The 27,819-nt window shown below is 39.2% G+C and overlaps 1 protein-coding gene across 1 annotated transcript in view; it reads right to left on the reverse strand.

Annotated features, from left to right (window-relative positions):
- LOC109099305 (BAH and coiled-coil domain-containing protein 1-like) overlaps positions 1 to 27,819 on the reverse strand; it is a 95,808-nt gene that overhangs the window by 32,894 nt on the left and 35,095 nt on the right. Inside the window, exons 3-8 of the mRNA XM_042767953.1 lie at positions 13,272 to 13,448; positions 3,840 to 3,956; positions 1,746 to 3,761; positions 1,074 to 1,188; positions 725 to 915; positions 376 to 534 (exon numbers count right to left, since the gene is read on the reverse strand). Of these exons, the coding sequence (XP_042623887.1) occupies positions 376 to 534; positions 725 to 915; positions 1,074 to 1,188; positions 1,746 to 3,761; positions 3,840 to 3,956; positions 13,272 to 13,448 (2,775 nt within the window). The remainder of the gene's footprint in view (positions 1 to 375; positions 535 to 724; positions 916 to 1,073; positions 1,189 to 1,745; positions 3,762 to 3,839; positions 3,957 to 13,271; positions 13,449 to 27,819) is intronic.

Raw genomic sequence — 27,819 nt, forward strand, 5'->3', positions numbered from 1 at the left:
CTCACCCAAACATGAAATCTCTATTTATTTCTAGTTATTAATTGATCATTTTATGGGGGGAAAAAGCCTGGTGAAGATTCTTCAAAAATCATATTTTGTGTTCCACTGGAAAAAAAATTGACTGCACCAAATAATTAAAAAATATTTCAGAGTGAAAAAAAAATCATGAAAATGAATATGAATATGTCATTGAATATGTGGAGCTGACTTTAAATATGCTATATGATTGTGCTCAAATAAATGTTCACAATAAATATAAAATGGGAAAAAAAAGAATATCTGGAGCTGAATACGCTCCATACTCCTCCATACTTTAACCTTTTAACATTGTTTCTACAACAGCCAAATAAAAAGCAGTAATTTTGGCCAATGTACCAAGGTGATGGGTGGCAGGGTGGGCTGCTGGCTCAGTAGGCAATACCACCAGGGCGGCAGAGGGGTCCTGAGGCAGGGGCAAAACTGGTTGCAAGGGGCTGGGCATGGTTGCAGAGAAGCCCGGGGTCAAGTTCTGGTGCAATGCTGCATGACTGAGACCTGAACAGAGACATGGAAAGCTGCTTAATGATGAAAGATTTTAGCTTATGTTTCAGTACTAATGGGCAATTCATTGATTATTTAGTAGGGTAAAACTAATTAACCAACACATGCAGAAGTTCCACAATCCAGTGAAGTATATTGTAATCTAATATCATCAAAATAGCAAAAACAGATGGCATTTGCTTACCATAAGAGTGTCCCATCCAGAGGGAGGGACTTCCTGTCCGAGGCATCCAGTGATGATGGGCGGGATGGGCGTGAGCAGATGGCTCAGTGCCTAATTGGCTACCGCCTGGCACAATAAGGTGTGAGGTCAAATCTCTATGGCAACTACTGGAGGGGTGGATCCTGGCAAAGTCGACTCTGTCTTTGTTTTCCCTGAGGGGAAGCCATCAAAACGGTACAAAGTTACTCTCTTTGGCATTACAACTACAGTGCAGCATGCTTACACTTCAGGTTGGTCTTTGTTTATTTTCAACTAATTGTGGTAAATTCAGAAATTCAACTGAAAAGATTAGTTTGACTAACAGCCATACCTGAGGAGGAGTTCTCGCTCTCTGTCGTATGGAGGCATTCCAAACTGTTCCTCACAGACTCTTTTCATGTCTTCATCCAACTCCCGCTCCAGCGGGTACATTGGGCGTCCAACACCTAACACAGAATAGTTCAGCACCACAATCTAGAAACCTGCCAATGATTAAACTCATTTATTTGCTAATTTGACTGGTGCACACACCATTTATATTCTTTTTAATAAAATGCTAAATCAAACATATAGGACAGCGGGATATCAAAGGTACAGAAAGATACACTTATTAGATTCAGATGCATGCCTTGTTGCCATTCTGTCTCTGTATACTGCCTGAAAAAGCAGCATTTTCAGATATCAGATACAGATTAGGTGTTAGCTACTCAGCTACTTAGCTAATTTTAAACAGGTGGCTATAAGAGTATAAGAGCAATTTGGCAGTCATGGTAACACCTAAAATACCCAATCTGGTAAAGTTATACCTACAAAACATCAAGGGATGACAAATAATTTGTATAAACAACCAAAAATGTCTTGTTTGTGACCATTCTCTTAATCAAAAGCTTGTTTTCCTATGAAGTTTCCAAAAGTTCATCAAGTATATCCAGTAAACTGAAAATTTATATATAGCTTGTTAGAACACACACACACTCTCAACCTCCCGTTGAGAGTCGCTTACCCTTCATGCTGGGCATCACTCTGCTATGATGGCTGTGGGTGGGATGCCCGTCTGGCAGGCGGCACGGGGGCTCTCTCTGCCTGGCAACGGCCACTGCTATCCCTACAGGGGGCTGTCGCACCTCTCCCTCCCCCTGAACTTCCCCTGAGTCCTTGCCTGCCCGCTCCGAGCGCTCATTCTCCCCAGATGACGAGGCTCTCCTGGGGGGCAGAGTCTGCTTCACCTCTTGTAGAGCACAGCTCAAACCACTTCCACTTTTGTCATTTCTCTCATTCCTTTCACTCCTCTCCCCAGTAACTGTCCTCTGCTTGAGGCAGCCAAGGCCACCAAAGGGGCTCTTCTGAGAGAACAGCAGTGGTTGCTGGCTGCTATATTTCATCAGACTCCTCATGGCATTGGTTTCAGGTCCCTGGGGGCCCATTGTGGCCTCCTGTGGGGCAGTTAGAGAAGGAAGAGGCCCTTGGTCCCCATGTGAAGTCTGGGAAGCAGCACCCAGAGAGTTATAGGCCTTGTGCGGTTCTTCATCCAGTCGAGTTGGGTGTCCTCGCACCTCCGAGGAGGTATAAGTGCCGGTCTGATGCCCACTGTATCCCTGTGATGTCGACTCCATGTCCATCTTCCTCTTGTCTTGTGTGCCATTGCCAGGCTCCAGCTCTGGACCCTGTCCACCAGTGTTAGCCCTGTTATTGTGCTGCTGATGACGTATCCGTGCAACTCTCTGACTGTTCCTTTGAAGAGTACACTCAACATCTTTGGCACCTTTACCTTCAGATGATGCCCTGTTTGACGGACCTGAGTGGGAACAGTCCTGGAAAGGTGGAGTGCTGGCATAAATGCTACTCTTAGCTTGGTGGCCACCCTTTGTCCCCTGTGGCAGAGAGGGACGGAAGGCATCAGATTCCTCACTGCTGTCCAAGCTACACGAACGGGCCGTGTGGGGATGCTGATTCTGACTGTGTTGAACCTCGTTTGTGTGTGAATGGGGGCCTGGGGGCCAGTCTGGGCTCTTGTCTGCTTTGCCATATCCATGTTGCTGCTGGGAAGATATTCTTTGGCAGCTACTCGGAGGAGGCAGTAGGGTAGCTGCTTGACTTCCACTGCTACTCCTCTCAGGAGTTTTCGTTTCTTTCCCCGCACTTCCCCCAACCGCAACCATCCCACCTCCCACACCTCGACAGTGAGGGTTCCCCAGCCGGAAAGGTCCACTGGTTTTGTCTCCCTGTGGCCCCACAGAGGGCACAAAGGTAGGCCCCGTCACCTCAGAGTCCCTGCCAAAGCTCTTTTCCTGAGCAGTAGGCATGGTTAGTGGAGCAGGGGGTGGTGGGCAGAAAAGATCAGGGTGGGGATGATGAGGATGGGGATGGTGTGGATGGCTTGGGTGCAGCCAGGATCCTCCCATGGCAGAGCCTAAGCCCAGGGGAGGGGGCATGGAATAGGGCACTGGGTGGACATGGCCCATCATGGCACTGTGGCGAAGACAGTCTGAGGGTGGCTCGCTAATTCGCATCTCTCCACTGACCCCCTCCTTGCAACAGTGACCCTCTCCACTTGTCTGCCTGCCAGTCCCCAGAACAGAGGCCCCCGGCCCCACACAACTGGGCAGGGAGCCCCTGGTGGTGGCTCCTGGATCAGAGCCATTCTGGGTCTTGGTGCTAAGCAGGCAGGAACTAAGGTGCTTGGGGTCGTCTTTGTGCCGGAAGTCCTCTTCTAGGCCTTGAGGTTGGTGCTGAGGATGGTGCTGGTGCTGGTGCTGGTGGTGAAGGGTGGAAGGACCATGATGATGCCGATCCTGCTTGGACTCTTGTTTACTCTTTTCTTTTTCTTTTCCTCCGGGTGCTACTCTTCGCTCCGCTACACCTATCTCTTTGGAGCTCTTTTGGGCAGCTGTGCTCCCAGGCTCCCTCTCACGACTGCAGGAGTCCAGCGAGTGGGCAGGGGCAGTCCTAGATAGTGGCGGGAGGCTGTGATTTGTGGAGAGGAGGTGGGGCTGCGACGGGAGGCTTCGTAGATAGAAATCTAGAAAAGAAATACATTTACACAAATACTTTTGCGAAGTCTGTTGTTGCTTGACAGAAGAAATGGAACCTCACTCACCTTTCTGAGAATCATAAAAACAGTGCTGTCCATAGAGTACGCTGCTGTTGCCATGGTGATCCAGGGGGCTCATGGGCAGGAAGGTGGGGGCTAGACTCCCTGAAAAGCGGGGATACCCTGGGGCCGAGGGAGAGAAAGTAAAGAGGGGAGAGAATATTGTCAGGATAAACAAATGTAACAAAAGAGAGTGACAGTTCTGGCCTTTTGCTGTGGCTGGATGCAGGTTCATGAAGCCCTACAGCACGGTACAACCTTTCCCAGAAACCCCTGCACAAACAAGTTCAATTCAGTTTTACTCGACATTTATGAGTATTTCAACTAAACAAGAGCTTTTAGAACTTCCTTTTTACAATTATTTAATATTACAACCTTTAAACAGCTATGTATGCACATCCCACTGCTTCAGATGGAGCTAAATGGCCACTCAGTTTGACTCTGCATCTTCAAGGACACTGAACTGTAGATAGTGAAGGCTACAGTGGGGTGTATTTATGTGTAAACTAAGCACATGGCTGAAACCCAACCACAGAGCAGCAGAGGTCAATGGCCAGGCACACAAGGGTCATCGCTTAAGCAGCCCACAACACAGAGCTATTATAGCCATCTGTGTGTGTGGGGGGGGGGGGGTTGTGTGTGCTTCTGTTTGTCAGTAAAATAGTAGTCCAAGTAAGAGTAGAGTATCCTGGTGTCTTTTTGAGTGTGTGTTCCTGGGTTTGTGCATTTATTTGTTTGAGACCCTGTCCTTGCACACAGTTTAATTGAATGCAGTTAAATTTGTCTGGGGCCAAAGTAAGCAGCAGTCCATAATGCTCATCCTCAGCATTCCATAGAGCCATTGTCCCATAGCCTACAATACACACACACTATCATGAACCTATCTGTTCTGATGTCCTGACACAACAGAGAACTTTGGAAGACAAATGGACAAATGAATGCACAATATATCTGTACCAATGAATCTTCAGTCAATATTAGAGATTATTATTATTATTTTTTTTTTTTGTAACTGTCAATATTGGATAGTTAATTGTGCATGTTCTTTTATCTTTAGTATTAACCAGCATGAACCAGTCTAGGCTGACAGTTTTGTGGTTGGTGATACTGTTGAATGGACATGTTCTGAACCTTAAGAATTTCATTACAGTAACAAACATTTAGCTCATGAATTAAACCTTTGTGTAACACATATATCAATAATGAGCAAGAGGGAAAAAGTGAGAAAGAGAGATGTGAACAACGAAGTGCGAGTGTGATAGAGATGGAGCATATAATATCGAGAGGCAGATTATGAGACAGACAGATCGTAAGTGTCTGTAGGTACATGTGTGAGTGTGTCTGAAAGAGAGAGAGAGCGACTGAGAGACAAAGGAGGAGGGAAGGAGATCTCCCCCTCTCCTGCCTCTCTTACTAATTGGCACCAGTGGAGCGTCCTGCTGACAGTGACATCACAGGGGAGTCCAGATGTGTAATATCAGGCCTTCTGGCTGCACCTGTTTCCTACAGCCACAGAATTTCAATTTAATCAACACACAAATACTTGGTGCGCACACACATACAAGCTCCTGCAGTATGTGCAGATACAGAAAGACGCACACATTAAACGTGAACATGCAAGACGAGGGACGGTTAGCACAGTCACTTCTAAATGTGTGTGTGCTTGCGTGCATATGTGTGTGCTAGTGTTCAAACATTTGGGGTAGATAAGATTTTTTTAATGTTTTTGAAAAAAAGACTCTTATGCTCGACAAGGCTGCATTTAATTTACCAATAATACAGTAAAAACATTAATATTGTGAAATATTATTACAATTAATAGAAAAGGCAGAGCTGAATCTTCAGAAGACAATTCTCCTCTCTTCAATGTCATATGATCCTTCAGAAAACATTCTAATATGCTGATTTGGTGCTCGAGAAACATTTCTTACTGTTATCAATGCTGAAAACAGCTGTTTAATATTTTTGTGGAAAGGATAAATAGAATAGAATAGATCAATAGAAACTTCAAAAGAATAGAATTTATTTGAAATAGAATTTTTTTGCAACAATGTATTGTAAAGTCTTTAATGTTATTTAATGCATCGTTGCCGAATAAAATTATTAATTTCTTTCAAAAAGAATCTTACTGACCACAAACTTTTGAACGTATGTGCAGTCTTAAAAAGGAGACGGAAAGGAAATGAGAACTGAACAGACCAGACAAGACCAGACTACCACAGTTGAGGTCAAACCAGAGGAGAGAAAAGAAGAGGAGGCAACAATCACCACAATCCCTCGCTTCCACAATTAATTTAATGGCAACAATTAGAGCGGAGCGGCACGCTCTGAAAGCAATCACACTCTAATGAAGAGCTATAAATGCAGTCCAGCACAGACGATTACAGGCTAGAGAAACGAGACACACACACATAACTAATCAAACACACTTATTGTAAACTACAGCTCCTCAGTCTGAATGAAAACTGTATTCATCTAAATGAAGACTGATGGAGCCACAGGAGCTCAGTGTGCCAGATCAAACTGAGATTCGGCTCAGAAGCCAAGACAATGTTTTTGTTCTGTAAGACTGAGAAGCAGTGAAAAGTACAGGTGGGGAGTGTTGGACAGTATCCCAAACAAAGTCAAAGAGAATCTATGGGTGTGTGTGTGTGTGTGTATGAGAAAGAGAGCGAGAGTGAGATAGGAGAAATGGAGCCACACAGAACTACCCATTCAATCATATACCTACAGACATTAACACTGGTGAGCTGAGCAACAATGTTTATTTTAGGGAGGTCATTTTCTTTTTAATCTATGAGAAATTATTAACAAAATATTTGCTGCCACTCCATACCTCATCTACCTCCCCCTGCTCTCTAAAATATTTAAAAGTTCTAATTTTAATTTCAAAATATTTTATTGCCATGACTGTTTAATATAAAGGTTCTAAATCACTGAAAGAAAAAAGTATCAGTAATAAATAAAATAAAATAAAATAAAATAACTAGTCAATCTATTCCAATCATTAAGAATCACTCTGTGTAACTAAATACCAGCTCTACTGGCACCCATGACACAGTTATACACCTTTACATGTAAGGCACAATAAATCACATCAGATCACAGCCTTTCATGTGCATGACAAATTCACCATCCATGTACAGAACAAACCCCACTGCATGTCATGCGACCTACTGAAGAGGACAATAGACACACACACACACACCCCTCTAATCATATATATGTGAACAAAGATTCCTGGCAAAGAAAAGGGAGTGACACAGATACATTTCACTATTACAAAAACCACTATTAAAACAACTTTTCTTTAACTTTCTCCATTTTATAGATATTTATTTTTTGTTGTCTTGATAATCTATTTCTTGCTGATTATTCATTCATTTTCTTTTACTTAATTGATAATTGTTAAATAAAAATAATTTAAAGTAAGGTATTTACTTTTATTTGTTACAACACAAATATAGTTATTGGCATTTTATTTTGTGCATTACAAAATTTGTCATGCAAATAAAAGTTTGTCATTGAAACTGATATCAAGAGAAAGGAAGGAGTACAATATAAAAAGAAAATAGGACTGACTCTAACATGCCCATCTAACCCTCTAATTGAAGCAAAACGGCAAAACGAAGCAGGCAGAGGGAGGGAGGAGAGAGCAGAACAGAGAGGCGAAGAGGAGGGGATCTTGTCAGCTCCGTTAATTGTGAGATGTGCTGAATCAACGGCTGCAGAATGTGGCAGCTGTGGTTGCAGGAAAAAAAAATTGCAATAAAGCCACACAAGGCCACTTTACTAAAATCTACTAAATCTGTGGTAAAACCACTGTAATGTAAGGCATCAGGTGCCTTATTGCTTTAATAAAATGGCAAGAACAGCAACGCAATAAAATATGCCAATATTAAATAAATAATTATTGTTACATTATAATAATGATTATAAGTGAAATAAACAATTCTTTTTAGCAAGTTACAGTATAAGCCTAAGTGACCATTCACCTAATAAAAAATCTAGTTGGAGAACAATGGAATGAGATAACATGCAGCTGAACTGATTTAACAAGGCATTTCAAAACTTGGTGCTCACTTTTTTCTTTTTCAGAATAATCTAACTGTATTCTAGCTTCATATATTCTAAAATGTAATTTATTCCTGGGACAGCAAAGCTGAATTTTCAGTAGCCATTAACGCTAACTTCAGAAATCATTCTAATATGCTGATTTGCTGCTTAAGAATAATTTATTATTATTAATATATGAAAACAGTTATGTTTCTGAATAATTTGGTGGAAGTTGTGATACGTTTTTTTCAGGAGTGCAACTTAAAACAGCTCACACAATCTACATTTTGAGTCAGAAAGAGACAACAAACAAATATATAATATATATAATATACTGTATATAAATCTATAAATAGTATATACTGTGTGTGGGTGTGTGTGTGTATATATAATATATAAATAAGCTACAATATATTGTGTACAAAACACTAAAAAACCAAATGGGGTGTGTAACAACACCACACGTGTGTTATCTAAAAACAATACACAATATATATATATGTTATATAAATGGATAGCATATAAATATATGGATATGTATAAAATACCTATATATATATGTATATATCTATATAAACCATATAGAAAAAAAAAAAGTATAAGACCTAATCATATATATAGTATCTGTATATAAAACAACCTATATATATTATAACACGATACGTAATATGTACAAAACATATGTCACTAGCACAACAGAGATCGCTAGCAAAAAACGCTATATATAGAAAAGAACATACATAGATATATATATATAACACAGTATATATAGCCAAACTATATACTAGATACATAAAACAACCGAAAACCCATTAGGGATATGTTTATATATATAGCATCTAACATCTAACTATACAGGGATACATACATAAAAATACGTGTATAGTATGATATCAATATACCTATCATGACGCCTATAGCATATATAGATATATATAATATTACATAATATCTATATATATATATAATGTGTATATATCTATATATAAACTACATATAAATATACACTATATAAATATAGAGAGATAATAATCAATTAGTATGACTAATATTATACTCATATAATATATATCTATATACATATATATAGCTTTTACTATATATATTAATCGATACATATATATATATATCGCTAAACATACTATAATATATAACACTATATATATAGGAAAGGAGATGAAAAAAAGATAATGAGAGATGATGGGTTATCAATAATCAATAGTAAGAGAAGGTGTTACAACCTCAAAGTAACAAATGTTGAAAAAAGTTTTAAAAGAGAAGAGGAGTGGATAGAGATAAAAGAAAGATGGACAATGAGATGGAGGGAAAGAGAGTATGCGTATGAAAAAGAGAGAGAGTCTCGGGTGGCAGATCTGTGTTTTGGCTGGGTGCCCGACACTGGAGTTTGGCCAGCTGGCAGCATGCCGATTGGGGCTTCCTGGATTCAGTCCTTAAAAACAATCATTTGGACAGAGTGTGTGTGTGTGTGTGTGGGAGAACATATATTTGAGCAGGTTTACATGAGCTACTGTAACCAATTATTTTCCTCGTACACTCTCATTTATTATGAAATATACAAACTGTCTCCATGTCCTTTCCCAGGCTAAACACACACACACACACACACACACATTCACAGTCACTGCATGCAGCATGCCAAGCCAAGCCTGGCTTCCTCCACCAGCTGGGACTTCAAAGGTGAACCCCTCTCTGTTGCTTTGAGCCAACTCGCTTCTCTCTCACACAAACGTAGTGCACAGACCTACCTAACACCCTTACACACACTCAAAGTATAAAATCTTAGAGCTTTTGCTCCGACTTCACTTCTACTGCTCCAGGCATTTTACATTAACACCCAGCAAAGCACTCAGCTGTGTGGTTAATGCCTCTCACAACACTTGTTTAGAGGATTCAGAGGGCACAATTGTATGTAAGTGTGTGCGCGAAAGAAACAGGGATAGAATAAACACAAGCATCCTTTGGTCAGGCACAATCACAACCTGATGTTTCTCAGAGGGTTCACACAGATGGGAAAACAGGTGTCCAGGTTGCTTTTAACTTGATAGTGATGTGTGTAGCCTTTTACAGGGAAACATTTATGGAAAGGTTAAAAATAGCACTATTTAAAATCTTCATTCTAAATTCACTCTGACAAGCATGCATGCTTAGAATTAAAGGGACAGCTCACCCCAAAAATTTACTCATCCTCATGTCATCCTAAACCTGTATGATTATTTTTCTTTTGTGGAACCTAAAAGAAGAATGTTTTAACAATTTCCTGGCCACTATTTTTAGTATAATGAATGTAAACGGAGCTGTCAAGTTCCAAAATCACAAAAAGGAATATTAAAGTATTATACACGTGATTCATATAATTCATGAGCTGTATTCTATATAATTTAAAATCATATGGCAGCTTTATGTGTAAATAAAACCAAAAATCAAGTCATTATTCACTGAAAATCTTGAATTCTGCCTTTGAAAGTTCATGACAGACAGAATGCAAATGCATTATTCTTTCTTTGAATTGTTTTATTTAGTTTGTAAAACAAACAAAAAAAAAAATCTTTTTGAATTGATTCAATGAAAAGATGCAACTCAAAAAACTATTTTGGGAAACTGAATTCGGTTCACGAATTCAACTCACTGATTCAACTCAGTCACAGCACTCAAAACTGCCATGAAATTAAAATAAAAATGTGTATTATTGATCTAACTGTAAACAGTTTATCCATGCCCTTCTTTTTTTAACTTCAAAACATTTAATTAAAATATCTTAACCATCATCCAACCGATAGAAGCAAGTCCCTGCCCTACATTTTTTTCTTTTTTGTTTCATTTCACTCGGATGTACGTCAAAACATGGAATAAAAGACTTGTCACTACTTCCACAACAATGTAACTTTAACTGCTCACCTAAGGGGAAAATTATCAGTGGAAATTACTTAAATTTCAGTCTATTTGCCACAAGCTATCATATTGTATAGCACAGGTGTCACATGAACCACTTTTGTTGTTTTTATGTCTTTTCTGGAGTTTGACAGTTATTATATTTACTTTGCATAGAAAAGATCATTGTAAATAACGCTAATTGTGCTCCAATGTTTTGAACATTTTGAGTCCACTCATCCATATCTTGTGTTTTCTGTTTGGAAAACACACACCTTTGACTGATCTGTCTGCCATGATGCAGTTGGGCGTTTAGTTATCTGGTTATCAGTTAGGTTGAGCCAGCATGTCTCATCGTTGGCTCATTTCTATGATATGACTACAAACACAAATTTTCTCAGATACACATTTACACACACATGCACACACACCTGACCGGGGGAGATAAAGGAGGCACTGAAAAGTGGTGCCTGACCACAAACTGTTCATAGCCAAAAGAGGAGCCTTGGGGCCAAAAGGCAGAGAAGACACACACACTTGCTTAACAGAGTCCGGAAGCCAGCACCTCCCTGTGGTGATGCTTCTAACCCTCAGCATCTCTCAGTTAAAACCGCATTCACGTACCCACACAGATGCACACCCCATGTGTGACTATCAGTTGTATGAGCAGGAAGTAGACCGTTGCTGTTGAGTTTAACCGTAAGGGTCACGAGACCCCTGGGTCTGGCTGAGGAAACCCCACATCGACCCCCCAAAATAGTGAGCCTTTAATGTTGAGCATCATTGCAACGTCTCTTTGCAGTCAGGTGGCCACACAACTGTAGCGACCAGCCCAACTTGCCCATAAAATCCCATCACAATGATGCTCAAATTGCATTTCCTCACCTTTCCTTTCTTTTCTTTTTGCTTTTAGGGTAATTTACTAAATTGCCGACAGACATTACAGCACCATGCTCATAAAGTTAATGAATATTAATTAACAATTTCCCGGACCACAGAGGAGATCCCGCTGCATCCAATCAACTAACGCTTTTCTCTCCTGTCCTCCCCCTTTCACCCCCCTGGCCTAATGGGTCAGGTGGGGCATCACATCATCGGTAGCTGGACCGTCTCCAGGGGAACGAGGCAGGGGTAATTGCATGACTCGTTTTGATGACATGCTTTTTATGCAAATGAAGGAGGGAGTGCAGGGACATGGCTGGGGGGGATGGAACAGAGCCATCCAATCAGCTGCTTCGAGGGGCTAAGCACAATTAAAGACTGATTCAGATAATGAGCTCTTATCATCATGATGGGGCCGTTTGCATCATTATAGACACATTCTGTTATTAAAATTATTGTTATAAGTTTTATTATTATTATTTTTATGGTGGTAATCAGAAACATCATCATTATATTTATGATTATTGTTATTGTTGTAGGGTTATTGATGGTTTATATAAAGCTCTGTGTGCAGCAGAATTTGCACTAGATTGGTTATGCTGCTATATTTTTTACCCTCTAACTCTCTCATTCCGTCTCGCACGCGCAGATTTGTTCAGTCATTCAGTTACAGTAGCGCTGGGTGCCAGCAGTAACACCACTGTGTTAGCTGCCAACCACAATTACTGTTCCATTCTGCCAGCTGCCAAGAGCTCCGCAGATACAGAGCAGTTAACCCGCACCGATACACACACACATACACTTGTACGCGGTCGTACATGGATCTGTGAAAATACCAATAGCAAGTACTCAGCTGTGCATACTATTTAAAAAGAACAGCCATGTGCGCATTTTAACACAAATACACGCAATGATCACACACACACTTAAGGCATAAACATTTATATAAAGAGATATATACATCCAAAATAATATATTGCACATTATGGACAGTCTAAAATAAAATTAAAAGCAGACTGAGTTCTTGTAAGTGGAAAAACATATTCAAGATCATATATAAAAATAGAAATGAAGAAAGCAGTGCACTAATATAGCACAGCACATTCTCAGACATACTCTAAATTGTGTTAGGTTATGACCACTATAGAAAGCATGCTGGGTGTTTCTACAGTGCTAGTATAGAAGAACAGCATAGTACAGACTGACAGAAAGATATGGATGGATGGATGGATGGATGGATGGATGGATGGATGGATGGATAGATGGATGGATGGATGGTACTACAGATACTAAAAAATAGATAATACACAAGAACGATGAATAGAAAGACAGAAAGATGGATAGATAGATAGATAGATAGATAGATAAAAAGAATGAAAGAACTATAGATACTGCAGAATGAGCAAGCGAGATAGATAGACAGACAGACAGACAGACAGACAGACAGACAGATAGATAGATAGATAGATAGATAGATAGATAGATAGATAGATAGATAGATAGATAGATAGATAGATAGATAGATAGAGTGATACTTAGAACTGTAGATAGAATGAGATGAAATGATATTAAGAATGACACACAGAATAGAGAGACGAATAGATAGATCACCTTCATGTGAGTGTGGGAACCAGATCTGTGACGGGGCTGTAGAGTGAGGTCCAGAGCGATAGGACGGAGAAGAGGGGGATGATGGGGGTCCGCTGGAGTGGGAGGGGGGAGATCCCAGACTGCTGGCCAGAAACGTTCCCATGAAGGAGGCAGAGGAGTTCCCTATCAGTCCACTGCCTGCAGGACAAAATTAAAAAATGGTTAAAAATCAGGCCAATCCTCAAAATGACAGTATTATTGAATTTAATTATTGAAAATGATAGAGTGGACCTCCACAATTACAGTGCAGCCATTATAAAGAGACACTACATGAAGATTTGATAAATGTACCAAATTCTAACATCCAGCCTAAAAAAATCATTCTAACTAAATTAGACAGAAATAGAGTGCAAATGTGGGGAAAGACTAAACGAATTATAAAGAATAAAAGTTAATGAGAGATACAGACAGAGATACAGAAAGACAGAAAGTGGGGTCATGAGACGTTAAAAAGAAAGAGAGAGAGAGTTTTGGAACAAGCACGCAGTCTACTCTAAAACATTGTTCATTAATGAAGTCCCTGTGATCTCTCTGCTTCAACCCTCTTTCTGTCTCTTTCTCTCAGACACACACACACACACACACACAATTTCCGTAATATACTCTCATCCAAATAATGATTACCACATGAAATCCAAAGGTGTGCTTCTGTCTGACAAGCCAGCAAGGACAAAATAATGCTAAATACTAATAACAAACTGCAACAAACCACAGTTAGCACAGAAAACAACAGACTCTTAAAATGGACTTGATCTGAGTCCTGAAGCAAAACCATGTTGAGAACCACTGACCTACATCACCCAAAACACAGATGCAAACAAAAGAGAGAGCCAAAAAGAGGGTGATGGAATGATAATGAGGAAACCCTGGATCGAAGAGCATCAAAAAGATACAACTTTATTCATCCCTGAAGAAAAATGTGCAAGACTTTATACATTCAAGCCAACAAGGGTTAAATTAAATCCATTTAACCCTTGCACAATACATGCATGCACAATACATACAAACCAAACAGATGCTCATATTTCCACTCACATCTTTTGTTTTTCTCAACAGCGAAAGAAACTAAGCGAATTTGCAATGCTCCAATAAGCTTGATTAACCTATATGCTACAGAGGCATGGCTTTAATAAAGTTGAAACATAATCTAATTTAAAGATAAGGCAGCTCACCGGAGACGATTCGCTCTTGGTCCCATACAACATATAGAATCATCAAATCAGCCTATTAAACATGGAGCTTAATAGAATGATTTGCTCTTAAAATGATGTCTGCACAACATTTACAAGATTAACAACACTGAATTATGAGCAGATGAAAAAAAAAACACCACACGTGATGTTAGTTTCAGTTCATACCGCTGTGGTTTCCTGTGTGTCTCCCCTGACAAAGACCCTGCCCTTGTGTCCTCTAAAACACCACCAATTAAACAGCGAGGTGAAGGCAAGTGTGGTTTCATTTCCTAAACTGATAAAAGTTAATTAACGTGGGTGAGAGGGATGAGGTTAAGGAAGACGTTTATGGGTGTGAAATTACTAAATGACTGCTCTCACAAGATAAACAGAGCACCAGGCCACAGCTCAAGCCCCAGGCAGAAACAACAGCAAGCAGGGGGGAAAAAGTCAAGAAAGCAGGAAAAGACCAGTGGAATTACAGGTCTGGAAAGACGTTAGACCGCTGGTGCCAGGGTGGATGCTGGGATCACAGCCGTCAAGACACTTTGTCTCCTCTCACCCACTCTCTCGCCTCAGGATGAAAGCTGGCTTTTTGTGCTGGTCTAGGAACGGTTTCCCGCTACATGAAACGGTATAATCGAAGCTACAGAATTCCCAGCACATTACAGTCATCTTCTCCTCCCAAATGTCCCTACTACCTTCCCACTGGCTTTTCTACCGAAATGAAAGGCCTGTGTTTTCCAAGAGAGCTGCAGTCACTATTCACCAATGCCTTATGGGTGTGGTCTCCTCAATTCTGACAAAATTCACCACAAGGTCTTTTCCAGTCGACAGTTAGGCAAAAATATAAGACTGTGTTAAAATGTGTTTTTGTTTTAGTCATAGTCTTTAATTTATTCAATATTTCATCATATCACATTTATTAATTAGAGTCAATTTCACTCTGACTAAAACGGCATCTAATTTTAGAAAAAAAATTCAACAAAATTTTGTTGACTAGAGAATTGAATGTTTAAACAATTTATATTCATTTAAACTAGAATAAACTAGAATTTAAAAAAATCTTGTTTTCACCTCATATCTTCACAAACTGTATATTTCAATTAAAATTGATGCATATTTTTAATTTCAATGAAATTTAAAAAGAAAAAAAATTTACAGTAAATTTGTTGACAAGATTAACGTTTAAAAAATGAATAAATCATTTAGTTGATGAGAAAATGTAATATTTATACAATTTACATATACATTTCTAAAAAATAATAAAAAACTGAACTAGAACGAAAACTGTATATTTTAATTAAAATCTAATTTTTTTTTATCCCAACAAACAAACATTGCCTAAACTAAAACTTGACTAAGTTTGTTGACAAGATTAACCCTGCATTTTATAAATACAAAAATAAATACATTGACAAGTAAATTAAACTAAATATTTAAACATTTTACATTAAACTAGACTTTAGACTTTTCACCTCATATTTAATGCATATTTGAATGAAAATTTATATAAATTTATTTAAATCTTGATGAAAAAACATAAATTCTTAGTAAATAGGTCAAGATTAACACTGTATTTAATGGAAAACACTGAAAAACCACAGCAGCCGCTCATTCTGCCCTCCTAGAGACTTGGAAAAGCTAAATATTAGATCTATGATTAATTCAATGAAAATGAATGAAAGCAGAAAAAAGGGAAACCTGATCCACCGTGGCCTGGTTTAAGACCATACGTGAACCTGCATGATTCAACTCTGCCGGCCGGCATGGATAGCCTGGCAGTCTCTGCCTCAGACAGCACACTCACAGATTTCCGACACCGATGGATACTGAACACAAAACTATAAGCACTCATGAGACTCATAGCAACACAAGGTCGGTGCACACAGGTTCATCCTGTAGGGAAACAAAACCGTGTTTACAAGGCACCAGGTTAATATTATGAGCTTGAGAGGATGAACTAATCACTGGATTCTCATCTAAATGGCACAGAGACAAAAGCGAACTGTATGCAGAGTGGACCAGACTTTACACCATAAGTCAAAAGTCTGGTTTGCACTACCCCCACTGTACTGAACAGCATATAAAGCCCTCGCTCCTCCTCTCATCTACGCCCTTCGCCAACTTCCCTTTAATAAAACGTTTCCTCTTGTTTGCTTTGCTTTATTGACTTTTTCCTCTCTTTTTTCCTCTGTCTCGAGCATCTACTAACTTCCCCCCTCCTTCCACCATCTCTAATAAACCAAACTGCGGAAATAAAAAAGTTGTTGATACATGAACAGAGGGATTGGAAGATAGGAATGGATGGCGGGGAGGTCTGAAAAGAAACATAGTTGCCAAAAAAAAGTCCAAACGACTTGTGTGGGGCGGCGCACTGAACATGGGGAACCCCATTCGCTGTGAAAAAACAGCAGCAAAGTCATTGCAGCAGGAATACAGTGAGCTATAAAGGATGATGCTGTCTTGTCAGGCAGATCCCCAATGGGAATGTGTGTTTATTTACGTCCGTTGTGTGAAACACCGCTGAATGAGAGAGAGTGACTCTTGTGTGAGCACTTAAGGAAATCAGGTCATGTGCATACTAATCGCCTGATTCCAGGCTCAGAGCGACATTAATCCAATTAAGGAATTAAAAGGAATAATCCTGAAGAGTGGGAGTCCCAAGTGTGTCTGCCACACACAAACACACACTCACGTAACCGCCAATTGCACAAGTGCATGTTCAGCCTTGTCATCAAATGAGAGTCCCCGAGCACTGCCCTTCAGTGGACAAGACTTGTGTGAGAGACCAACAGAGAGAGAGACAGAGAGCATGATGGGGAAAAAAAGTCAAGTCAGAGGTTTGGATTATGTGTTACTTGTTTAAATCAGAGATCCAAATGAAGTGCAATCCATCAGCAGACACAACAGTTCGAGGTTTTAATGGCTCTGTGTGTATACATTACAACAGCTGTCTCTCTCTCTCTCTCTGTGAGTCTCACTCTCTTCACAGGAGGATGTTTATGTCTACTGGTGCTGAGTACTCAGTTGAACATACAGAGATAACACAAGTGCTGCTCCAACTGCAGTGGAAAAAAGAATAGAGATCTTCCTATGTAAAATTCCCTAATTTTATATTGTTAAATTAAAACAATAAACAAGCACACACATATATAAATTAAACAGTTTATGTAAAATAAAAAATTAAATATAATAAATAAATAGATGTTTTGTATTTAAAATTTTACTGTAATAAAAATGAATAAATAAATATATAAACAAATAATTCATAAAATGCAATATAAAAAGCTAAATATTACTTAAAACATATATATTACAAATTTATAATTACTATTTTTTATTTAGTAATATATTTCTGCATACATGCATACATACATATTTGAAATAAATGTGTTTATACATTTTATATTTTCCTGTAATAAATAAATGAATAAACAAACAAATAAATAAATACATTTATAATGTATAAAAACTACATATTTTTATTGTATATAATGAATTTTTGTAATATGTTCATGCATACACACATAACAATATAAAATATAACAGTTTTAGATAGTTGAGGCAAAATAAGTTGGTATACATTCATTTTAATTATTGTCAATAGATTTGAAAATATTACTGGCACTAATAAACAGAATGGGAAAAAATTTGAAATACCTGATTCTGATTGGTCAGTCTGCTGTCATTTATTTTATATAAATACTGCTAAACTACATAATTTACAGCACTCAGTTTCCAATGTAGCTGTGCCAGTTTAATGTCTCTTGTATCACTCTGTATCCTCTTTCTCACATCATAAAACAATTTAACTCATTCTCATCAATATTGTATGCCCATTATTTTAATCAGTAAGTAGCTGGGCAATAAACGGGATGATATATGGTCAGCCAGTCAATATTGCAAAATAATCTCAGATAGGATGAACAGGATCCCGGCACATATGGTACATGAATCCCGTACTTAATTTAAGAACAACAGATATCTCTGCAGAGATAACTAGGTAAGCATGCAAATGTGAGTGACCAAGCAAGCAATAAAGCAACCTCCACAAAATCACAAATACAAAAGTCCAACTGTAAATATCATACACACATACACATTGTAGCTACATCAGTGTGAGAGCTGGAATATGTCATAGATGACAGAGCTAGTGGAGGATGGGCATGAGAGACTTCATATTAAGGGTTTTGTCAGGGGAGTGGTTACCGCATATGTGTGTGTGAAATGGGGGAGTGTGAGACTGTTTACACAGCTGGGTTCCACGCTCTCACACAAACCCACATCTCGCTGTCCCCCAAAATATGTGCCACTCCAGAAAACCCCAATATTTTCTCTCTTCACAGTCATAATAAATCGCCTTTGGGAGGGAGGAAGGGCAGGGTCTGCAGAAACAGCACACTTCTCTCACTGCCTGTTTGTTTTGCGTCTCTATACCGTGACTCAGTCAGTTTGGGATCGTGCCGTACGAGAGGATATTTTTGAAGTCGTTTGGTTTTGGCCCGATCGCTTGTGTGAATGAGTCTAAACTGACAAGGGAGTATTTAGAGTAATCCACATGTAAAAGTAGCATTAGTCATTAATCATTTCTGTTCCTAAACACAAAAATGTCAGAGACAGGAAGGATTTAAATGAACATGACACTGAATATATAACCCTGCTCTCACTGGAGGCCTATCCCCAGGTTGCGCTCTAAAATTACACTCGTAGGGATGTTGCTGGAAGAAATATAATAATTTAATAGTTTTGCATGATGAACGGACTGAAATTTAAGTCACTGATAATCTTCCCCTCCAGTAAACTGGTAACTGCTGCGACCAGATCACTGAGTTAATAAGTTTAACTCAAGAATCAGATTCAAGAATCTGAGTCAACTGGAACAAATGATTCATTCGGATCATCGGTTCTCTCATGAACTTGCCAAGGAAAGCTAGGGCAGAGGTTTCAGTGATTATAAAGTCAGTTTCTCACAAATGATTTATTAAATTAAATGTATTTTGTGTTAAATAAAATAAAATAATAAAAAGAACAAGATTAAGATCATACAACAATATAGAGGAGCAGATCCCTCAGGGATAACTAGTTTCATCCGAGCAGGGCTTTAGAGAAATCCACTTAATCACATCACAACTCCACATCGTACTCTATGACAGGAAGCAAGAATCAGGGTCAGCTTACACCTACAATCTGCTGCACATTTCTCCTTTAAAAAAAAAAAATTCTTGGCGTCAACACCAAAACAGGCAGGAAATAAAAAGCGGACCGATTAACAGCTCACATTGCGAAGAACATGCTCCATTTTTCCAAGAACCACTAGAGATGGGCTGCTGTTTTGGAATTTCCTCCCTGATGATGTAATTTGTGAATATTTTGCCAAAAAGGCAGCTTTGCTATTTTTTAGCATTTACATTTGCCATCTGTGGTATTCACTGGTCGTGAATTAAGTTATAACTCAGAGGAAGCATCTTCTCCTGGGAATGAGTGGGTGTGTGCAACTCTGCCTCTGTGTATTTTAAAACAGGAGGTCAGACTGGAAGTGAGTTAATTCCCAGAGGATTGGGACATGCCACACCCCAGAACCGCCACAAAGTTTTGGCAGCAAGCAGTCGCAGAATCTCAATGGTGTGTGTGTGTCTGTGTGTCACATGTGGGTCGTCCTATGGCAGGATCATTAAACATAGCTATGCAGCTTCTCAGGATGAGATACGTCAAACCACACTAAATAACTCACACAGAGGCATGAAATAATATGTCGTAGAAAAGGAAAGGCGATTTGAGAAAAAGACAAATAGGAAAAGGGGGAATTTTAAACCAGCAACAATGAAAGAAAGGAGTAGACAGAAAGCGTACAACACACAGTAGAAAACCAAAGGCCTAAAGATCTATAGCTGAAGTCCGACAGCCAGGTCTGCGGGTCGGAGTGTTTGTATAGGCACAGACAGCACAGCTGGCGGGAACAACGGAGCATCGTTTGCTGGACAGTAAAAATGCATCGTGCATATAAAGAAACAGAACTGCACACCACCCAAAGAGAAAAAGAAAACAATGACGGATAGTCTAGAAGCAACACCATGAAGTGAATGAGTAATGCAAATGTAAAAAATTTAAATAAAATAAACAACATTTGTTTTCTGGTAAGATAAAAGCTTAGCCCTGTTACACACACTATGCAAGTATGTGAAAACACTCCTAGCTATGCAAGCTCTATTTCATACTCAAATTTGACCTGAAATGTGTCAAAATACAATTCATAATGCTAAACAAGTACATGTTGCGTTCTCAAGTTGGCACAAGAGGCACTATAGTGGCACTTCTCTGGTCAAATTTCTCAAGTCAAGTAGTTATATAATGATGCACTAAAATCTCAGCAACATAAAAATACTTGGCAGAAACTATTTATTTACTTATTTTTTATTTCAGACAAATATTTTCGGTTGCCAACATTTTGTTGTCTAAGCAGTTTTGGAGTGCCAAATCATTGACCGAAACATTGACGTTACGTTAGCATTTTTGGTGTTTTGACTGTTTCAGCATTTTGTTTCACATACATGAAAAAAAAAATGGTGCTAGAATAGCAATATGTAGCAACATTTATTTGGCTGAAATATTAAGAAGTGGCTTGCTGCTAAAGAACTTTACTGCGACTGGTTTAATTTATCACCTGAGAACGCGACAAATCGAACAGTAATCACAGTTCAATCGTCGAATTACCCAAATGTGATCACCGAAAAGAACTTTACGTTTAGGTTTTTTGGTCAAATGAAAATGTTTAAATTTGGCTTTTTCATAAAAAAAAAAATTAATTAATTAAAAAAGACTGTTAAACTAACGACAAGCTGAGATTATTGGAGCATGTTTTTACAAGAAAATAATTTCTATATCAAAATGTCATGTTTAAATCAATGTGTAACTAGTAATTTCTTTTTCACAATTATTTGTGAAATTTACTAGCAGTTCTGAGTGGAAATTGTTTCAAAGTAAATCCTACACCAACAGTGTGACCTTCCAATGTCTTAAAGCACAATGCATTTTCAGAATTGCCACAAGAGGCACTATAGCAAGAATTAGCATAAAAGGTCTTCTATGGCAAGTTTTCTCTTTCAGGTCAGCTATTACATGGTGGAGCAGTTTAACTGTAAACATGTTACATATAGCTAGCTACCAGATGAATAACCCATCCAAGGTTTATGCCACAGACATCTGAAGGTAACTCTATCGCCCTTGAGTACTAGCCTAAGATTATTTTAAGAGAGACGGTTACAGTGCTTGGCAAGAACAGTTCAGACCTGGCAAGAAACTCAATCTTATTTTCTGATGAAAACCACAAGGACAAAACATTAATAAGCCAGTATGGCCACAAAACACTGGTGAAATTGAAAGGCTGTTTTTTAAAAATTAGTACGTGCTATTCATCACCTCCAGATGTTGGATTCAGACTACATATAATTTTGGTCTGGAAAACCAGGAGGACGTGTCCAACTGCATTTTCAGATATGACAAATAGCTGTTACGTCTCCATTGCGGATCAATTAAAAGCATTCACACAAGCCAGCACTCACACAGGGTATCACTTTAAATCAGTGACAGGTTTTCAGCCCCCTTATTAAGAACCCAGTCAATTCAAACAGTAGCTGTCAATCAAAAATCACACCCAGACTACAGTAAGTACACATCCTGAGAGTGTGTATGTGTGGAAGCGTACATGTGAGACTCAGAGATGAGAGTCAAACAGAGCAGACGAAACAATAGCGGTGATGAGCAGACGTACACACACTCCAGGACACAACACACACCCCGCTGGCACTGCCGTCCTTCCATTTCCATGTATGAATGTTTGAATCAGCCCCCCTGGGTGTGAAAAAAACCCTTTATGATCAGCAGGTCTCTAAAATCACTCCACCTTCAGAACAAAACAGAGAGAGAGAGTGCAAAAGGGGATAAACACAGCAGTACAAGGTCAAACATTAAACCTATTCACACACATAAAAATCACACACACAGTGCTTTACAACACAAACACGGCAGTCTGGGTCAACTCGGGGTTCGCAGATAGGACACCAGCCTCACACACAGACAGAGCTTTGTCCAAAAATGAGTTTGCACAAACAGAAATAAATGTTTTCACTCCTAACCATAGTATCACAGGAACACTGGGTCAGGAGGGGCAAAGTCATCTTTTCTGCTATATTCATGCTAATCTACCTTTGCTTAAATGACCACCATATGTAGCGTTTTACGTTTGCAAGCGTGCTGGTGTATGCATCAGGTTTCTAAAGTAGTATAATGAGTGAGATTCATCAACTATCAGATACGTGGTCTGGTTCAGAGTAATAAAAATAAAAAAGGTAACTCTAAGATGAAGTTTAAAATATAAAATAAAATCACTTTTGCAATTGCAAGATTATTGCATGTAAGATTATAAAGTCACAATTGCATGAAATAATGCCGAAAATGTTAGATATAAAGTCACATAGTGTGATATAAATTTGCAAATATGAGAAACAAAGTTGCAATTATGCAATGTAATATGATGTATAAAGTGCAATATTACATGTAAAGAGAACAAAGTTGCAATTACAAAAGTCACATTGTGTGATATAAAGTTGCAAATATGAGAAACCAAGTTGCAGTTATGTGAGTCACACTGTGCGATATAAAGGTAATTTAATGATTGTGAAATGTAAATATTTGTAGTTCTTTTTATTCTTAGGCAGAAACAGGCTTCCAGGCTTATCACTTACATTCACAGGTTGGGACAAAAAAAAAAATCATGCCAGGCTTTTCAGCTGGAACATTTTCTTCTTATTTCTCTCCTAATACTTCATGTTTTTCTACTGTTTCGTTGCTCTTTCTTTCTCCGACACATCAATTTCATCCTCAGTAGCCATATTATCTATATGGATTTCAAACTGGCCAGATCACAGGTCCACTCACCTGTCACCCTCCCTCCACACCACCCTGGACTTTAATGAGGAAAACCTGCCCTCATTCCCCTGGGATCAGCATCTTTCTGTCACCATCACTTCATAGTGTTATCTTAGCAAACATGAGCTATGTTGAATTGTCATTTTTCGTGCTCTCTACCTCATTAAATTTCTCTTCCTCCCTTTGCCGCTTCCTGCGGCTCCTCTCCTGCTAAAGATTCTGGACTAGTGGCTAGCGCTCTACGCTCCAGCGCTTACGGTAAACTCACACACGCTCTCGCACCCTCTCAGACATATGGATGCTGTCAGCCCACCTCGGCTAGGCTAATTACATGCAACAAGCAAAGCCACCATTTGTTCCAAACAGGGAACGATTCAATTGTCTGCTACAAGCATTTGTTTTCATGCTAATCGGCCTGTTGTCAAAAGAGCACTTTGGCTCAGGGGCCGAATATCATTCCATGTCCCCCCGATCCACCCTCTGTTCAATCCTGAGTGTCGGCAAGGGAGAGGAGGCAAGGACTTATCCAGGGAATATCAGATGGAGCTCTCAGTATTAACTAATGACAGGACGGCATCCAAAACCTGGGGCTCAGCAAGAGACGCTTCCCAACCCGAGGGGCGAGCGCGGAGCAACCGGGCATAGTGCATGGAATTAATATGGAGTCAAGCTCTTCTGCCCTCTGGATCAACCGGCATGCCGAGCTGGAGGCAGAGGCCGAAGCTTAATAGATCTCGGTGGGCTACTGGACGGACCTAACAGATTCTGGACGGATGACTGAATGATGGTTTGTGTGTTTTCTAACTAGAAAAGACCCGTTAACAACCGTGCTATGGCACTCCCAGTATGGGATTCCTGATGTAAAGACCAGCAAGTTCCTCTTTCGTTCTCTTCCCAGTATTCTTCTCTCTTGTTTTGACTCGAGTTCTTCTTTTCCATTGGCACTGTATGGAGAAAATCATATACCCTTTCCCACTGGGCTCATGCAGTTGCACTGATATGGAAAATTATTTCAGAGGCAGCATGAACCGTAAACGCTATTTTGTTTTCTTTCTTTTTTTTCTCTGCTTCTCTCTCTCTCTCTCACACACACACACACACACACCCCTCATTTTCCTCCCCCTCTTTCGGACTCTTTCTCTGTTTCTTTCATTCTCGGTAGGGAGGATATATTCCAAGGCCTTGAGAGCGCACTCAGTGAGGGTGATTTGGCTGCTCTGTCCATTCCACAAAGAGCGAAAGGTGAGAAATCCATTTAGCATGTACAATACCCTCCACACACACCTGAATCACACCAGGTGCATGCTTTCAAATCGACCGGCTCGGCTAACACTCCTCCATTCAGTCCATTCACAGAGGCAAAGTCAGACTTGCTGCGCCTCTCTTTTCTGGATTATGTTTTGTATCATCCACACCACTGGTGGAGAATTTGACCCACTGTAAGCAGAGATTCTTTGCCAGGTCAGAGCCGTCTCCCGTGGGCAGCGGGTTTCTGTGAGCTGAGTCTGGGGGAAGAAAGCCACTCTATTTCATGGGTGGAAATTCACAAGGCATCCAGCGAGACTGGAAAACAGGCCCAGTGTGAGACTGATTCCTGTAATAGATGACTAATACATTGCTTATCCTCACGCCACTGTGTGTTTGTGCATATTGGCGGCGTCTCTTTGGTTTTAGCTCAAGTGTGTGCGTGCATTACAGTCTTCCTTCTGGTTTTCTGAGCATCCTTCCATTCCACTTTCTCCGCCATGATCCTGACAACAAGTTGCCACGTGGCATGGCAAAGAAAAGTCCAAATGAGATCTTAAATGCGCAAGTGTTAGACTGCAATGAGATTACATAAGTTTTCTGCTTCTCCTTTAAGAAAAAAAATAGATCCCAGAAATCTCACACAGGTCTCCACTAGTTTCCAAAAATATTTCAGCTTTCTCCAACAGTGCTCAGATTGGTCAAAATACCAAAGTCTGAACTCAAAAGAGATTTCAATACCACGTTGTATGATCTAGCAATAATATCAACATGAATTTTACAGCTTTATTACACTTTTGTTTCTAATTTGCTTCTATTGTTATTTTTCTTATGGAAGAAGAAATGATATCTGACATTCCAGTTAGCAAATAGGAAGTAGAATTAGTAGAACAAAGAAATTCATATAAACAAAAGTGTGATTTTTGAGATTAATTTTGATTATTGGCTTGAGATATAAAAAAGTTTGAAATGCCTTAAAGTTTGAAGAATTTATAGGTGTACAGTGAGACAGATTTATGAACCAGGCTGGAAAAACCCAAAATTCCATGTCTGCTGAATTTATGTGAATTGTGATTTACTAAGTTCCTGTCATTCCGATTCAAATTCTAATGAAACTTTCTGTGAGCTGAGGCCTATTAAATTCAAATTCCATCTCTTGAATTGAAAAGAAGACATTTTTTTATTCTGAATTTTGTGCATGCATAAATATGCATAACAAAAAAATAAAATACACATGACATATGAATACCCACATGAGCCCACTGCTGTTTTTGAAGAGTCCTGGGATCAGGTGGCTGGGTGATCTGGCTGGGGAGGATGGGGCTTTGGGCTGGGCTAGACTGTCAGCTGGGTGGGCTCCCAGCACAAAGCTTTAGGGGCCAGTCAGCTAGTACACACACAGCACACAGTATGTCCGTTGCACAGGACTTAATTCTTCCTAAGGAACAACACGTTTCACAAGCAAGGACACACATCGTCTGAACAGAAAGAGAGAGAGGGAAAACAAGTATGAGAGGGAATGAAGAAAATAGAGTAGAGCTGGAGCAAATTATGCAAAGTAAAAGTGTTTTGGTGTTGGCAGGCTACAGTTGGAGGATGATACTTATCCATCTTTCACTCCCTTTCTTCCTAATTCCCAGATCCTGTCTTTTTCATTATCATTTCAATCTTTCATTTCATCCATTCTTTCCCAGAAGCCCTTGCCCTTCCCATCAGGCTGATTCTAACGCACAAAGCACAGCATCATTGGTTTTAATCAATGTCCATCTTGATTATTTTCAACGTCTTCACCAGCCCTACCCAGAGCATTCAGTGCATGCGGTCTTAATGGTCATTAGACATGGATTCTGCAGACATTTTGTTGCATTTTCTGCACTGTAGAATTCTTTGGGATGCATTTGCAAAAATACATTAAACTGAGCTGAGAGTATTAAACTCTTTATTGTTTAGACGAAAGCATAATTAAATGAACCATAACATACATAAAATCTCTTAAATTAGGAATGTAAATTTTTTCTAGTTATTTTCATTTCAAGTCTGTTAAACTGGTAAATGGATATAAAATTAGGCAATATTTTTAATAGTAACTAAAAACGGAATCATTTTAAATGTATTGAAATAAAGTGAATTTAGGCATCACAACATTATCATGTACAGTATGAAAAATCAATATTAATAGAACTTTTCATATAGCTGATATCTGATAAATGGCGGATATAAAAAAATTGCATACAATTTTGTCTAAATAAACAATAAATAAAACAACAAAAATCAATCGTTTTAAATGCTACATATGAAAAATCTATATTAATTTAGAAATTTGCTGTTTATCAACTTCAAGTGAGTGTTAGATGAAAGCAAAGGTAATTTAAATGTTAAAAATAAAAAAGTGGGGAAATAAGCATGAACAATTACATATTCAATACTGACTTAAATAAATGAAAAAATCTGGTACCGATATATTGTGAATTCCTTTTTAGAGAGATGGGTCTAAAATGAGACATGCCAATGTGCAGGCAAGTGATTTGTAACAAAAATAAACAATAATTTTAATCAAAGCAATGATCTATAAAGCATATTCCATACTTTTTCCAGTTTCCCAGGCTTCTTTTCCCTGACCCTGGGCGACATCATCACTCCAGAGGCCTTTTTGCAAGACTGCAGCCACACAGAGGAACCAGAGATCCCACACAGTACTGACAGCTCACTGAGAAGTCATTCCTGCCCTTGAATCACAAGACCTTCTAAAACTTTCCATAAAGCTGTAAAGATTAAACCAGGTCAAAAATGAATCTAGGGAGTCGGTACGCCTGAGGTTCAACTCTTGACAAATCATCAGTGGTCAGTATTTACACAAGCAACTCAAAATGCATGTCATAGATTTCAGGCAGATGCAAAATTGCACAGTCACCTCCAAAAAGCCAGATGATGAAAGTTCATGAAAAATCTGCAGCCGCTGTATCAAGAAATAAACAGCACATGAGACAACTTTACTTACTGAGAGAGTTTTGCCAAGCCAATCATCCATTCCCACCATTTAACTTAGTGCTAACATTTACACAACTTTGAAGCATGGGCCAAATCAGTTTTTGGAACAACAGCAAACATTCATATGCCCTGCGCTGGTATCAAGACCTGAGCTTTCTCAGGGCCGCACTCCCACT

Source organism: Cyprinus carpio, chromosome A12 (genome assembly GCF_018340385.1).
Source record: "Cyprinus carpio isolate SPL01 chromosome A12, ASM1834038v1, whole genome shotgun sequence".
Taxonomy (NCBI): domain Eukaryota; kingdom Metazoa; phylum Chordata; class Actinopteri; order Cypriniformes; family Cyprinidae; genus Cyprinus; species Cyprinus carpio.